Here is a 17523-nt window from a genome sequence, read left to right on the forward strand (position 1 = left end):
AAACCGCACCTACTTCAAACCACACCCATGTTAAAAACCTAAATGGTTGGTGCTCACTGTGGGAATATCAACCATCATCCATATGTGAAAGAATTATATTATGTCATATTAAGACACACTTTTAAATCCATATGCCTCCTCCTCCCCTGTGGATGGCACTGCAACCCCCAGCATATAATTACACACCTTAGGGACCATTTAATGGCTTTTCACCTACTAACAAACTCCCAGAACAAACCTCTGCCAGGTTCACCTCCTACAGGCAGCATAGGGCAGGCAGAGCATGACACACAGGCAGCTAAGTGCAGGCAGAGTATGGCACACACAGGCAGGGTAGGGCAGGCAGAGTATGGCACATACAGGCAGCATAGGGCAGGTAGATTATGGCACACAGGGGCAGCATAGGGTAGACAGAGTATGGCACACACACACACATACTGCCTGCCCTACCATGCCTATGTGTGCCATATTCTACCTGCCTGTGTGTGCCATACTCTGCCCTATGCTGCCTGTGTGTGCCATACTCTACCTGCCCTATGCTGCCTGTATGTGCCATACTCTACCTGCCCTTAGCTGCCTGTGTGTGCCATGCTCTTTCTGTCCTATGCTGCCTGTATGTGCCATACACAGTACATACAATGACACAATGCTGGCACTGTTCCTACAGTCTGTCTGAGGTGTGAAGAGGTGAACAATGTTGGTGATTACAGCCTTAGTCTGAGGTGTGAAAAATGTAGTGGGTGAACAATGCAGGTATTAAAAGGTGTGAACAGTATAGGGGATTACATGTTTAAACAATACAGGGTAATTACAACCTGAATTAAAGTTTACCCAAAGGTAAGCCATCAAAGCAGCCAGACAGGTGGGGGGCCACACAGAGGGGGGTCGGGGGCCACCAGTTGGACAGCAGTTTCAAGAGTTTTTGCATTTAAAGGGGTGGTTCACCTTTAAGTTAACTTTTAGTACATTACAGAATGGCCAGTTCTCAGCAACTTTTCAGTTGGCCTTCATAATTTATTTTTTATAGTTTTTTAATTATTTGCCTTCTTCTTTTAACTCTTTGCAGATTTCAAATGAGGGTTACTGACCCTAGCACCCAAAAAACTGTTAAGGTGGCCCTACACAGGCCAATAAAAGCTGCAGATGGTTGGCAGCTTTTTGTTCCGTGGATGGGGCCCTCAGACAGCCTGCCCAGCCAATATATGCCCAAAAATCGGGCAGATGTTGATGGGGCAGGTGTAAAAATCCCATTGGGGCAAGAAATGCATCAGCGTGTTGATGCTATCCTTGTCCCAACAGTTGGATCAATACTATAACAGGACCCTGTCATACTAGTGGGTCTTCATGTGTATGGCCACCTTTACATCATGCTATGTTTGGTTTAAGAACCCAACATACTGTTCTTTGACTTATACAGGTATGGGATCCCTAATCTGCAAACCCATTATCCAGAAAGCCTGTCTCCCATAGACTCCATTTTAATCAAATAGTACAGAATTTTAAAACTGATTTCCTTTTTCTATGTACTAATAAAACAGTGCCTTGTAATTGATCCCAACTAAGATATAAATAATCCTTATTGGATGCTAAACAATCCTATTGGGTTTAATTAATGTTTTATTGATTTTTTTGTAGACTTAAGGTATGGTGATCCAAATCATGGAAAGACCCCTTATCCGGAATACCCTTGGTCCCGAGCATTCCGGATAACGGGTCCTATACCTGTACTTCCGCTTTTTCTTCTTCTTAGCGCCTCCCATTTTCTAAACGCTACTCCTCCTACAGTTTTAGGGGTACAACATCCAAACTCTCCACACTTCTTTGCCCTATAGCGGAGCAGGTTGCTTGTGCTTTTCTAAGCGATCCTGCACCCCGTCTTTTTGTGGCGCCGCTCCGAACACCCCAATTTTCCCATTGACTTTGACAGGGAAGATTTTCAAACTGCTGCCACTCTTACAGCTTTGAAGCTACACTCCCCAAACTTGAATAAAATAATCATGGGGTCACCCGAATGAACCAGCAACATTTGTTGGATGACCCAAAGTGGGAGGGGCCACAAACAGCCAATCAAATTTCCCCCTCTGACTTTAATGGGGAAATTGAACTTGCTGCCAATCTTACAACTTTGAGGCTACACTCCCCAAACGTGAATCTCATAGTCATGGGGTCGGCCTGAATGAAAATATGATGCTTGTTGGATGCCCACAAGTGGGTGGAGCTGTGAACAGCTAATCAGATTTTACCCATTGTCTTTCAATGGGGAAATTCAACTTGCTGCCATTCTCACACGTTTAATGCCAGTGTCCCCAAACTTTTCAACGGTTAAAGGTTAGTAAAAGTGGGTGGAGCCACCAACACCCAATCCATTTCCACCCTTTAATTTTATTTGTTTATATTTAAACTGATGCCATTATTTAAGTATTAATTCTAATGTTGTTAAACTTTGCAGAGTTAGTCACTGGGTATCTGCAGTTCAAAGATAGAAATAGTGGGCAGAGCCACCAACAGCCAATCACATTTTACCTATTACTTTTAATGGTGAAATATAGAATGCTGTCAGTCCCATAATTTTTATGTCCTAAACTTTGCAGTGTTGGTCACTGAGGGACTGCAGTTCAAAAATATTTATGCCAGGGTGCCCACTGTTTGTCACTGGGTGACTTTCATTCAAGGTTAGAAAAAGTGTGCACACCCATGAACCACCAATCGCAATTCACCTATTGACTTTTATTGGTTTAAATTTAAACTGCTGCCTTTCTTTAACTATTAATCCTTTAACTTTATAATTAGTAACGCCTACTCCTTGGAGGCGTCAAGTGGTGACAAGATGGAGTTTACAGTCGGATTTTTTCAAGTACAGTGGCTTGCAAAAGTATTCGGCCCCCTTGAACTTTTCCACATTTTGTCACATTACAGCCACAAACATGAATCAATTTTATTGGAATTCCACGTGAAAGACCAATACAAAGTGGTGTACACGTGAGAAGTGGAACCAAAATCATACATGATTCCAAACATTTTTTTACAAATAAATGTAATGTGTAATTATTCAGCCCCCTGAGTCAAGACTTTGTAGAACCACCTTTTGCTGCAATTACAGCTGCCAGTCTTTTAGGGTATGTCTCTACCAGCTTTGCACATCTAGAGACTGAAATCCTTGCCCATTCTTCTTTGCAAAACAGCTCCAGCTCAGTCAGATTAGATGGACAGCGTTTGTGAACAGCAGTTTTCAGATCTTGCCACAGATTCTCGATTGGATTTAAATCTGGACTTTGACTGGGCCATTCTAACACATGGATATGTTTTGTTTTAAACCATTCCATTGTTGCCCTGGCTTTATGTTTAGGGTCGTTGTCCTGCTGGAAGGTGAACCTCCGCCCCAGTCTCAAGTCTTTTGCAGACTCCAAGAGGTTTTCTTCCAAGATTGCCCTGTATTTGGCTCCATCCATCTTTCCATCAACTCTGACCAGCTTCCCTGTCCCTGCTGAAGAGAAATACCCCCCAGAGCATGATGCTGCCACCACCATATTTGACAGTGGGGATGGTGTGTTCAGAGTGATGTGCAGTGTTAGTTTTCCGCCACACATAGCGTTTTGCATTTTGGCCAAAAAGTCCAATTTTGGTCTCATCTGACCAGAGCACCTTCTTCCACATGTTTGCTGTGTCCCCCACATGGCTTGTGGCAAACTGCAAACGGGACTTCTTATGGTTTTCTGTTAACACTCTTCCATAAAGGCCAACTTTGTGCAGTGCACGACTAATAGCAAGCCACTGTATGTGATCGTCCTAGAGTCATGCATTCTCCAGTTTTCACAAATTGTAATTTTCCGGACAGTAGTTTTCATTAAGTAGCGGTTACGTGCGTAATAGCATGCGCTAATAACGTCACGTGCTACAAAATAACGATCGTTAATTCTCCAAATGTAAGGAGTGATAATATTTGAATGCGTTTTTTTGGCCTTTAGTGAATCAGCCCCTATGTGCAGATTATCTCAGAATACTCTCTAAACCATTCTAAAACTCAAAGGTGAACAACTCCTTTAAGGCTTCCCTAGTTTTTATATAAACATGTAGAAGGCCAAAGAAGGACTAATTCACAGGGGGAGGGGTGGCAACATTTTAGGAACAGTGAATTAAATGTGTAATATTTTTTCCTGAGCCAGAGCTGCTTTCTAACCATGTACGACAGTGCTATATTGGTAATTATTCCCAGGTATTCCTTGCATACACGTGGGCTTGCACATACTTGCATATACTGCAAGCTTTAAAGGACAAGGAAGGCTAATTCAGTTTTTGGGTATCAGCAGTTTGGGCCTAGGCTTGGGCTTGGGCTTGCACAGAAGTGTAACATTTTCTCTGTTCTTTGTTTTTTTCCTGAGTAAAAGCTTTTTTTTGCTAAAAGGAGCATCGTCCTGGTGAAACAACTGAGCAGTTGGATTCTCTGAGAGGTGCCTAACATTTTAGCAGCCCCAAGTTAATCAAGCTTCCCTTTTCCTTTAATACAATTTCAGTAGTTTGTAGAAGACAATGTATTTGCATGCTGGCTTTCATTGGTCCTGAATTGCTGCTGGTCTGTTTGTTTCCTTGCACAGAAACCTGTGACTGCTCCTATCAATATAGCACATAATAAATAGAGATTTAGTCTAGTCCAGTATAATTTATTAATCTCCTGGTAGCATCAGCCACATATGTTTTGGTCTAAACCTTCTAGCACAGCCATTACAAGCTTTGATAGCAGTGGATATTAAAAGATTTTATTTGTCCTGTTCCAGGTTTTCTTACAGTCTGTGACCAGAAGCTCTACAACCGACAAAAGCACTGTACAACACCATTCTTGTTTTTATAGACTATACCCATAATCATTAAAGAAAGCTATCATTTTGTGAGGATAGGTCTTCTTAGCCCTAGAACTGTCTACCATTCTTAAAGGTTATTAGCCCTAGCACAGTATTCCATTGTGCAGGTTATTAAAGCTCTCAGCATAGATTCTGCCTGATTAGTTCTGTTTGTATAACGAAGAGCTAAACAAATCCGATATGATAAACTTCTGTAAAGATTTCTCTATTTAAAATGCCTAATGAGTACCTTTCTGAATATATTGCCCCCAGTGCTAATATATTAGTACAGGTTGTTAAGAATGTCAGCTAAGAGCTGTGGTCTTGTGGAACTGATTAGTATTGCTGTGGCTAAAGGTAGCAAAATTTTCTGCATTTGGCTTACCATTTTGACTGTTTTAAATCTGAATTAGAATTCAACATATGAGACCATATTTATTGTTCTGTGCTGCGTATTCTTTATAAATTATCCCAGCTTAACTGCCCTTGTATGGGCACTAATGACGGGTCTGCCGACTGACATCTGGCCTGAAATTGGGCAAATCTCGATCGGGCAGGTTTGAAAATTAGTCGGATTGGGGACCGCATTGGCTCGTTGATGCCTATACCCATCATTCCAATTCGATCGTTTGGTCCCAGAGCCAAATGACCGAATTAGCCCAATATCCCCTCCCTTAGCATATCTTAGTGTGTATGGCCATCTTTATTGTTATGTTCAGAAGACCACATTGCAATCATCACTTGTTTTAAAGAAGCAAAAGCATTATCTTGACCTGTCCTTATATGGAGTAGTAGTTAGAGGCAATCAGAGCTGCGACGAGTATGTCTGGAAAAACTTATTGTCATGGTAACCTGGGGATGCATTTTGGCATGGTTTTTTTCTTGAGACCTAGACATGAGGTAATGTCATGTGCGAATACAAATCCTTACAAGGTCTCCACAAATATATAATTAAGGGAGATTTCTTTTTCAGCCAAGAGATTGGGGGGTGGTGAGGAAAATAGATATGCCAGGCAACGATAGAGTGCAGTAGCTGGGTGAGGAAGAGGTTAGACTAGTGGATTTAGAGAAAAGAGGATTTGTAAAGCAGGATATTATGAATAGATATTATAATAGATGTATCTAGGCCAGATAGAATATAAAGAAGGACACCAAGCAAATATTAAAGAAAGATAAAAATGTGTTTAATAATTGAATGTTGTGCCATTTACAAGGTATTACACCTGAGGGCCTGGGGACATTCTGTACTGTAAGTGTCTTTGACTTGGCATTCAGAATGCTTGAACGCTCATAGGCCAGGCAAATGTGCGTGAAATAAGCATTTTAAATATTTCATGTTTTTTAATGTTCCAATTGGCTATAGCAGGTAACATTTTAATTCTGAATATAATTAAGAATGCCATATACACACTATTGTTGGCCATATACAGACCAGTGTCGGCAACTTGTATGGAGCCAAAATGATGGTCTCCCTGAACATTATCTGAGTTTAGTCAGATATTGATTGGTCTTCAAAAAACTGCATTTTACTTTTTTTTACTATTTTACTTAGGCTACTGTCCTTTCCTGATAAATCTGCACAGAGCTTCATGTGATTTTGTTATTATCTAAACAATTGGGTAAGACCCTAACCCTTTTGCAGGGTTTACTCTTTTCTTAATGGCTGTAAAATAGAAATTTACACCTAAGGTTTTACTCTCGGTCTTTTGGTAAATATTGGTTTATGAAGGGACATAAGGGCTATTAGTTTACTTTATTTTTTCCACACCAAAATTAGTGGAAGTGATATTGGGCATAATAGCTATGAAAATAAGATTATTAAAAATATTTGGACTGTGTGGTTACTACTGGTCTAGTTTCATTTTGTCCCGAACTGAACACTCTCTGTGACCTATTTCATTTCTGCATATAAATATTCATTTATTGTTACGTTGAGCCCCTCACTGTTTCTCCTTGGTCACTTATTGTAACAGTAATATAGCATGCTTTGTATAACTTTAAATGTATTTACATTTATTTTTGTTACCCCTCATACACTTACTCATTTTTCTGTGTACCTCCACCCCCAGTTTCCTGGATGTGGAATGCTTCCTCTCCTCCCTCTCTTCCCCTCGCCACATCCTGCCCAAATTACAGAAAAAGGCAGAGCAGTAAGTGAGAGGCATTGATTTAGAACGGGTGGTAACTTTACTTTCCTATAAGTCAACAGGCATGGTGAGCGGCCATTTGGTTCCCCACATTTCAGGGGGGAGATATGGAAAGGTGCTGGGGTCCCCTAACTGAGTTTTACCACAGAATTGCCTGCACTTGCTGGCATCAGGGGAGGGGTGGACAGGTAAGTGTTGGGCGAATTCCTGGTTTGTTTGTGCAAAATGTTAATGTGGGTTTATTGACTGACTGTTCCCTACAGAGAGAAAGTGAGTCACTTTTAATCACATTTATGTATATTCAAACATTCTCTATATATATATAGTCCTGCTCAATATGCAGGGATGCCTCCCACTGTCTTTGTTCTGGAGGGCGAGTATGTGGTACTAATTACATCCTAGTCTCATCTCAGCACACACTGTAATTAGCTGTTAATTACAGGATAAGACTTTAAAAAAAAGAAGTGTTCTGATTTATATGCCTTGTCTTACTTTGGTGCTTTCTTCCTTAAGTTCCAAACTTTTTACATCTGTTCTTTCCAATTTTCTCTAATTAAAGGGCCCCCTGCCAATTTTTTTTTTTCTAATATAACCTTTGTTGTCGTCTTTTGTCATTATCCATTTCTGTCACCCCCTTTCTGCTTTTCTCTGTTTTTCTCCCCCACACTATTTATCTTTTCCCCAACCATGAGTTTTAGCTATAATTGTTAGTCAATGGGAAGTTGAAAACAAATTGTGTAATAGAGTGTTACCACGCTGAGAAACTGCCAAGCATCTGATCCTTTAAAAACCAAACTTGTTTAAATTTAACAGTGAATGATGCAGGTCTGTAAAAGGGAATATAGTGACATTTAAAGGGATGTAAACTAATAGAAACTGATAAGATGATTGCTTCCCAGCGCACACCAGTAAATGCAACCTGCTAATTGGTTGCTATGTGTGACTACAACTGCAGCAGATTTTCACCTGTTATTACATTATCCACTATGTGCAAGACCATGTGACTGCTTTTCCACTGTGTGCCACTGGGTGTTCTAGGGATTTTGTATTAACAGTAAGGGGTAAAGGCTGTGCCAGAGAGGCATTTGTCTGCCTTGGCAGAGGGTGACACTGATAGCTTTGGAGTGTCTTTTTATAGAAACACTAAGGATATCCCCTCAAGCCCATGACATGTGGCAGGAAATCTGCCTGGGGGACCTGCTTCCTGAGCACATTCTTGTGTTTACAAGTCTGAGATCTCCTCCTAAAACAAATTCTCTTCTTTTCCCCAGACCTCACTGTAGCGTATGGCACACCTGATGTCACAATGGAATATGTGGATCCCTATACAGCCACATGATACATAACTCTCTGCTGTACCTTTAGGCAAATAAATACAGATTGATCCCTGCACCTTCATCTGTCTGTCTTATTTCTTTCTGCTCTTTTAATATCCACTGGAAAACAATGGCAGAATCATTCAACTGTCCAATTTTTTCAAAATCTGTACTTATTCTGCAAACACAATGGCACTTCCTCACCGCCCTTAAATTATTCATCTGTTTGCTATGCTTTGCAAACATGTTTCTGTCCCTACTGCCACAATCCACACGCACAATCAAATCTGTCATTCTAGACTGCACTAGAATTACCCTTCCACCAACTAAATTCTGGCAGCTTTGTCCTCCCAAGCCTGATTTATTTTATGGTGAGCTCTTTGGGGCAGTGACCTCCTTCTTTTTGTTTCTCTTGGTGCCTGACATTGGAATATAATGAATTTCCATACCAGGCACAAATAGCTACTTTGCTAATACCACTAACATTTGTCTGTATCAGACCCGGACTGGCTAATGCCAGAGGCAGTGCTGTGAGATGCCAGAGACAGTCACTATTTAGTGGGCTGGTGAGGGATATTTGGGCCTTTGTTTACTAGTAATGCCAGGACCTATTTAAAATCCCAGTCAGAGCCTGGTCTGCAAAACTTATTTTTCCACATTTCCATCAGTGACATCATTTAAAAAAAAAATGGCATTTTACAATGCACCTGTACTCTGAGTCCTGTTCTGGAAGACATTTTACTGCTTTTCACTGCTTTAAAAACACGTCTGTAACTTGTTTTGTATTCCAATAGTTCAGCTTTATTCAAGCGTTTACTCAAAAAAGACAGCAATTATGTTGCATCTGCATTCTGCATCACGACCATTAATTATTATTCTGGTACACTACAAAGACAGTTCTGTCACTACAGCTGACCTAAAACCACCACTATTATTCTTGTATGCAGCCATAAAAACATCTCTGTTCCTGCTCGCCATCAAACCCTGGGGCCCTCTCTGCTCTTTCTATGTAAATGTAGATCTCTGAATCTTCTGCTATAAACTACTCTCTGTTATTATTATAATGATTCTTACTCCATACTTCGTATTATTATAATGACCAATACAAGAAGCCATCTAATATCTGATCAGATATTACATGATTGCATGGATGATTTTTTTTTTTAGTATGCCATGCAATCTTGTGCAGTTGCATGGCAACAATGGGACATTCTGTTGCTTTGTGAGTTACTTAAAGCCTTTGTGACACAAGAGTTTTAATTGGTGCTGCAATGATTAAAGTGTTAACAAAAAATAGAGTGCTATACGTATTGTATTATTTTATATTTAATTGTATTATCCTAAAGTGCAATGATAAAATAATGCTTTACTGTAAATGCTCTACAGTGTAGAGTGTTATAATAGGTGGTGGTAATGTAAAAAAGAACTGTGTTTTTATAAATAATATAGACAACAAATACTCTTTGCTATTCTTTCCAGGATTATTTGGAAACAGAATTCCCTGCTCAGACAGAAATAGAGGACACAATGAAGGCACTGAGTCATGATGTGAGCAGCCCCTGCAGAAAAACACACACAGTTATTCAGGTAACAATAAGTCCCTCCTTAATTTATTGTAGAGCTCTGCAGAACATATTGGCAATTTACAAATATACGTTAATAATGTTAGTAATAATAAAAAAGATGTAACATTTAAACATAATTCTCTTACAGATATATATATATATATATATATATATATATATATATATATATAAATAAATATATATATATATATATATATACAAGCACACACAAGGACTTAGCAATAAAGCAATAAAGATTTATTGAAAAAAATCCAATTATATATATATATATAATAGGACACCCAGATTTACATTTTGGCAAGTAAGTAAATTGGGTGAAGAAAAACTGTATAAACATTACCTTTATGCTTTATGCTGACCACCCATGTACAGATGTTATTATGTAGTTTGGCTAAATGACAAAAACTCTAAATCTAAAAACCTGACATGATCATAAGGTCATTGACCATTGTAGAAATGATATCTGACATTTTCCACTGTGTTGGGGATGTTCCCCAAAGTGTAAATCAGGGGTCCCCAACCTTTTTTTACCCGTGAGCAACATTTAAATGTACAAAATTTTGGGGAGCAACACATGATCGGCAGACTACAGGAGGCTCTGTTTGACAGTACACATGTATATTTATCACACTGTGTCAGATGCTTTGTTTTGATATTCTAACTGTTGAAATCTAATTGCTGATTGGTTGCCCTGGGCAGCATCACTGGTAATGCTTCACTCCACTTTTTACACAGCATGATAAATATACCTCATGGTCTTTATGCCTCCAAATGTTGTCTTTAAGTCAGAAATTCAAAAATGAAAACCTGCTTTGAGGCCACTGGGAGCAACATCAGAGGGGTTGGTTAGCAACATGTTGCTCACGAGTCACTGGTTGGGGATCACAGTCCTAAAGGATAAAATCATTTATAGTTTACATAGTGCAGCAAACTGTAATTTCTTAGGGCCGAGGCAGACGAGGAGATTAGTCGCCCGCGACAAATCTCCCTTGTAGCAGGCGACTAATCGTCCCAATATGCAATCCCACTGGCTTGAATGTAAATCGCTGGTGGGATGGCATATGCGGCAACGCGATTTCCCGAAATCGCAGAAGTTGCCGTGAGAGGAAACTGGCGCCACATATGCCATCCCACTGGCGATTTACATTCAAGCCGGTGGGATGGCATATCGGGGAGATTAGTCGCCCGCGACAAGGGAGATTTGTTGCGAGCAACTATCCCCCCGTCTGCCACAGCCCATAGAATAGCTTCACACCAGAAAGGGGAGAGGATTTGGTGTTAAAAAAAATAAAATATATATACAGTCATGGCCAAAATTGTTGGCACCCCAGAAATTTTTCCAGAAAATCAAGTATTTCTCACAGAAAAGTATTGCAGTAACACATGTTTTACCATACACATGTTTATTCCCTTTGTGTGTATTGGAACAAAACAAAAAAAAGGGAAATTGGACATAATGTCACACAAAACTCCAAAAATGGGCTGGACAAAATTATTGCCACCCTTTCAAAATTGTGGATAAATAAGATTGTTTCAAACATGTGATGCTCCTTTAAACTCACCTGGGGCAAGTAACAGGTGTGGGCAATATAAAAATCACACCTGAAAGCAGATAAAAAAAAGTGAAGTTCACTTAGTCTTTGTATTGTGTGTCTGTGTGTGCCACACTAAGCATGGACAACAGAAAGAGGAGAAGAGAACTGTCTGAGGACTTGAGAACCAAAATTGTGTAAAAATATCAGCAATCTCAAGGTTACAAGTTCATCTTCAGAGATCTAGATTTGCCTTTGTCCACAGTGTGCAACATTATCAAGAAGTTTTAGTATAAATAAATTTGAAGCAACTGGACTTGTATAGTAATCATTGAAGACGTTTCACTACTCATCCGAGCAGCTTCTTCAGTTCAGTTGAACTGAAGAAGCTGCTCGGATGAGTAGTGAAACGTCTTCAATGATTACCGTATTTTTTGGACCATAAGACGCACTTTTTTTCCCCCAGAAGTGGGGGGAAAAAGTCCCTGCGTCTTATGGTCCGAATATAGCCTACAGATATACTTTAAAAAAATGTTTTTACTTGCCCGTGTGGTCTCCGTGCAGGGCCCTCCTCTATTTACCGGCGCTTAGCTCTGGCGCTGTGCGCATGCACAATGACGCGCATGCGTATGGGCATGCGCGTCATTGTGCATGCGCACAGCGCCAAAGCTAAGCGCCGGTAAATAGAGGAGGGCCCTGCACGGAGACCACACGGGCAAGTAAAAAACCTTTTCTTAAAGTATATCTGTAGGCTATATCAAACTAAGGCAGCCAGAGTGACAGAGGCGCTGTGGTGCGGCGCGGAAAACCATCCTGAGGCCTGAGCAGGTAGGCTGCTTTTACAGGAAATGGGGGCAATTCCTGATTGCTGCTGCTGGTACAGATGGGGGGGCAATATGTTGGGTGCTGCTGGTACAGGTTGGGTTTTAATGCACATAAAATATTTTAGGACACTATTTGTTTCAGAATCTTTTTTTCTTCATTTCCCTTCTCTAAAAACTGGTGCGTCTTATGGTCCGGTGCGTCTTATGGTCCGAAAAATACGGTACTATACAAGTCCAGTTGCTTCAAATTTATTTATACTAGATATACCATGACCTGGATGAATGAAAATCTTCATAGACATATCAAGAAGTTTGCAACCCATGGCACTGTAGCTAATCTTCCTGGGCGTGAATGCAAGTGAAAAATTCATGAAAAGTTGCAACGCAGCATAGTCTGGATGGTGGATAAGCAGCCCCAAACAATTTCCAAAGAAATTCAAGCTGTCCCGCAGGCTCAGGGAGCATCAGTGTCAGCGCGAACTATCCGTCGACATTTAAATGAAATGAAACGCTATGGCAGGAGACCCAGGAGGACCCTACTGCTGACACAGAGACATAAAAAAGCAAGACTACAGTTTGCCAAAATGTACTTGAGTAAGCCACAATCCTTCTAGGAAAACGTCTTGTAGACAGATGAGACCAAGATTTGGTCTTTTGGTAAAGCACATCATTCTACTGTTAACCGAAAACAGAATGAGGCCTACAAAGAAAAGAACCTACAGTACCTACAGTGAAATATGGTGGAGGTTCAATGATGTTTTGGGGTTGTTTTGCTGCCTCTGGCACTGGGTGCCTTGAATGTGTGCAAGGCATCATGAAATCTGAGGATTACCAAAGGATTTTGGCTCGCACTGTAGAGCCCAGTGTCAGAAATCTGGGTTTGCGTCCAAGATCTTGGGTCTTCCAGCAGGACAATGACACCAAACATACGTCAAAAAGCACCCAGAAATGGATGGCAACAAAGCGCTGGAGAGTTCTGAAGTGGCCAGCAACGAGTCCAGATCGAAATCCCATTGAACATCTGTGGAGAGATCTTAAAATTGCTGTTGGGAAAAGGCCCTTCCAATAAGAGAGACCTGGAGCAGTTTGCAAAGGAAGAGTGGTCCAAAATTCCCAGTGAGGGGTGTAAGAAGCTTATTGATGGTTATAGGAAGCGACTGATTTCAGTTATTTTTTCCAAAGGGTGTGTAACCAAATATTAAGTTACGGGTGCCAATAATTTTGTCCATCCCATTTTTTGGAGTTTTGTGTGACATTATGTCCAATTTGCTTTTTTTCTTCCCTTTTTTTTGTTTTGTTCCAATACACATAAAGGGAATAAACATGTGTATAGCAATACATGTGTTACTGCAATACTTTTCTGTGGGAAATACTTGATTTTCTGGAAAAATTTCTGGGGTGCCAACAATTTTGGCCATGACTGTATATGTACAGTACTGGAACAAGGACTGCACTCCTAGGATTTAAAGAATTGTGAGCAAAATGTAAACACAAAAATAGAAAGGTTTATTACTCAACGTTTTTGTTTCACACAGAAACCTTCATCTGGAGTGAAAAACAAACACTGCACTCCCTCCCCCCACATCTATTTAAACACTCTAGAGAAGTTTTGGCGGCAAAACAAGTAGCTAAGGCAACAAAAGGCTGACTCCCACATGTAAACAAATAATGTGACTATTATAAATGAAATCACCTGAATGAGTCCAGGTTAAAATCAGGTAATGCCTAGACAGAGCAGTTCAGGACGAAACCAACCAGTGCAACACCAAAGTAAAAACAAAAGAATGAGAAAAAAGAAATAAGAGGAAAAACAACAGACTGAAAAAGGCCGAAGGGAACCGTTTACTGACCATCTTTGTATGGATTGTGCCCCTTCAGTGTAACCGCCTGTGGCACCAAACATCCCATGTGGTTAGTCCTGTATTGGTGGATGTGCATATGCACCCAGCATCTGTAATGAACCCAAGCTGTGTGTCATTGCTAGGCACCGCGTGCATAACAACCACTCGTGTTGCTGGTGGGAAACACCGCCAACCAATGCCCAGTCATAGGGAAACAAAGGCAAGCCTATCCCTAGTTAGGCCCAGTGTACTCTGTGTAGGTAACCGAAAAACTGGCATGTAACATAGGGCCAAGCCACTTATTATTCCCAAGGCAACAATTACTGCACAGTTATGGGGGTTAACTTGGAACCCAAACTTGGACCACCCTCAGTGCTCCCAGGACCCTCAAACAGAGACTTTGTGCGGTCATACACATCTGGATGCACTCAATGGACCATGTTGCCTGGCTGCACTCAATAGGCCGACAGTTAGCCAACGGGTACAAGGGCACTTACTTTTGCTGAAACCCACTTGCAGGAGAACCAAAATTAGGGACATTACAAACCACTGATACCACTTTTGGTACTAGCACCCAGGTTTTGTTGCTGCAAATGGTGTGCACTTTATGGACTATTATATATATATACAGGTATAGGACCCATTATCCAGAATTCTCGGGACCAAGGGTATTCCGTGTAAGGGGTCTTTCCGTAATTTGGATCTTCATACCTTAAGTCTATTAAAAAATCAGTAAAACATGAATTAAACCAATGGAATTGTTTTGCATCCAATAAGGATTATTTATATCTTATTATATCAATTATATATCAATTACAAGGTACTGTTTTATTACTACAGAGAAAAGGGTTTTAAAAAAGGGTTTTAAAATTCTGAATAATTAGATTAAAATGGAGTCAATGGGAGGTGGACTTTCCGTAATTCAGAACTTTCTGGATAATGGGATTCTATTGTGCAGGTTTAAAAATCCATCGCTCAATAGGCCCCCCTAAGACCTCTATATGATCTGATTGCTGACTCTAACTATATGTAGGAACAGCTTTAGAACAGTATAGAGTACTGTACTTCTGTCTCCAGTGTGAGCCAATTAATTAATCTATACCACCTGGAGCCACACTTACCACAGTATGGCCTAGCCAGAAGGGAACATTCTGTACTCTGTATGTGCCCCTTATGTTATTAGCCTCAAATTGCCTCAAACCACACCCAATGAACTTGCTGAACATTGAAACTGCCTGATAAACACTGACACTACCACTTGTCAGGTGATTTTAGTCTGTAGGGGCTCCAGTTAGGATAACCAGTTACTCTAAATGAGGCAAACATGAGTTACGGAATATGGGTTTTAAATTTTACTGTATGCTTAAAAGCAATGAAATATGGTTACTTATTGTGATCTGTACAGTTACTTTTGCTCCATGACTTGCAATATGGTTTTTTGACTTGCAAACAGAGCACACCATTGGATCTCATAGATACAGGAAAAAGTCTTAGGGTGCAGACAGAAAAACCTCATCTTGTCAGCCTGGGAAGTGGACGACTCAGCACTGCAATCACCCTACTACCACTGGAAGAAGGTAATTCTTTCTACAGTATTGCCCAGGAATCAGATATACCTGCACTAAGTATATAAAAAAATATTCTTTACTCTATCTGTCATCAAGTAAGAAAAAATATCTCCAACCTTACTTGCAGTCCAATTAAGAGCTAAAATCATGTTCCGTTACTCTTTGTATAGAATAGCACAATAAAAGCCTGTTTTCATTCCTACAGTTTTATTTCAAAATGTCATCATCTTTTAATACTGTACACATATTTATGCTTCCTCAAGTTGCTCCATATATCGATTTTTGTTTTGTATGACATTACTTCTTCTACCTAAGGAAGGACAACCCTGGGTCATGCATCTAAGGACATTCCCCTGCAGGGACCTGGCATTGCTGCAGAACATTGCTACATTGAAAACATCAGAGGAAACCTCACCCTATACCCATGTGGAAATCCTTGTGCCATCGATGGACTGCTCATCACCCAACCGACACGTCTCACTCAAGGTGAGGTTCATTCTTTGTGCATCAAGGAGTTTAAACATCAAATGTGTTAAGGGCAGATTAAATGCCTACTGTTATCACAGAAACATTTAATCTACAAGAGCATTAATAAGGGCTCTGGCACACGGGGAGACTAGTCGCCTACGACAAATCTCCCTTGTCGCGGGCAACTAATCTCCACGAAATGCCATCCCACCAGGCAGAATGTAAATCGCCGGTGGGATGGCATATGCGCGCCGCTGCTTTTTGCTTTAGGAAAATGTGATGGTGTTGGCAAACCAAGGGGATATATGCAGTACAAATTATGCCATTTGGGTGGGGAGACCTGCCCAACTGATATACATTGTAGGCTTTACATGTCCTTTAAGGGAAATCTGTTGCAGGTTAGGGTGGAGTAGAAAGTCTGAACATGAACAAATGCATTGTATATAGTCTGCTTCCTTGCATGCTCCCTGGGTTTCAATTACTTCCCATAACACCAAATACCATTTTGCTGCAAATATTTCTTGAGGTGACAGTGCCTATTGACCATTGAGCCATGTGAAGAAGTCTGCTTTCTTGCGTGCTTCTTGGGTTTCGATTACTTCACATGGCACCAAACACCATTTTGCTGCAATATTTCTGGAAGTGACAATGTCTATTGACCATTTGTGTTGCCTGCATGTTTACAAACAGTCTAGTTGGAATTCATTCCGTTTTTTTCAGAGCTAGAGAGCTGCAGCATAAATGTTGGAACTATGCACAAAGCAGAGTTAGCAACATGTTTGTGCTCTTAAAATTTGAAGCAAATATGAGTGGGCATAAACAAATAGGAAACAAGCCGGTTACTCTATTTTTATGCTTGTGAGCCTAGTACATTACCAGCGTTGTCTTTTAGTCTCTTTAATCACCAAGGAAGAAGTTATTTTTTTTTGCAAACCTTTGCCAAAAAGAATTATCTTTAAATGAGGTGATGCTATTCCAGAGTAAGACTGCAAGGAGAAATACCTTCAGGCCATATGTGGTACACAAAACAGTAGTACTGTACATTTTTTGTTTCATGACCCTCAGAATGAGCTGTAACTGCAATTTGGTGAGGCAGTTTTGCCAAGAAATGTATTAACCTAAAATTTCACATTTTATTCTCAAAGGGGCCGATTCACTAAAGGTCGTTAACACTTAACGCATAGTTTTATGCGTTAAAAAGTGTTCGATAATTAAGTACCGATATATTGCATGCTTTAAAATAACGCTTAAAAATATGTCATTGCCAGATAAATAACAACAATAACATTGCTTCTTAATTCAGACAAGTGTCCTTTTAGTGAATCGATCGTTAATTCTCAAAATATAAGAAGTGATAATATTTTAACGCATGCTATAAATATCGCTCGTTTTTTTGGCCTTTAGTG

The 17523-nt window shown here is 40.3% G+C and overlaps 1 protein-coding gene across 25 annotated transcripts in view; it reads left to right on the forward strand.

Moving 5' to 3' along the window:
• phldb1 (pleckstrin homology-like domain, family B, member 1) overlaps positions 1–17523 on the forward strand; it is an 89023-nt gene that overhangs the window by 11482 nt on the left and 60018 nt on the right. For 21 of the 25 annotated variants that reach the window (XM_012966165.3, XM_031904869.1, XM_012966169.3 and 18 more), the window contains exons 1-4: positions 7056–7170; positions 9778–9885; positions 15535–15658; positions 15965–16135. In XM_012966165.3, the coding sequence (XP_012821619.1) occupies positions 7090–7170; positions 9778–9885; positions 15535–15658; positions 15965–16135 (484 nt within the window). In that variant the 5' untranslated portion in view covers positions 7056–7089. The other 4 variants (XM_031904873.1, NM_001130332.1, XM_031904870.1 and 1 more) reach the window with 3 other exon arrangements.

The sequence above is a fragment of the Xenopus tropicalis genome, chromosome 7, assembly GCF_000004195.4.
Source record: "Xenopus tropicalis strain Nigerian chromosome 7, UCB_Xtro_10.0, whole genome shotgun sequence".
NCBI lineage: Eukaryota > Metazoa > Chordata > Amphibia > Anura > Pipidae > Xenopus > Xenopus tropicalis.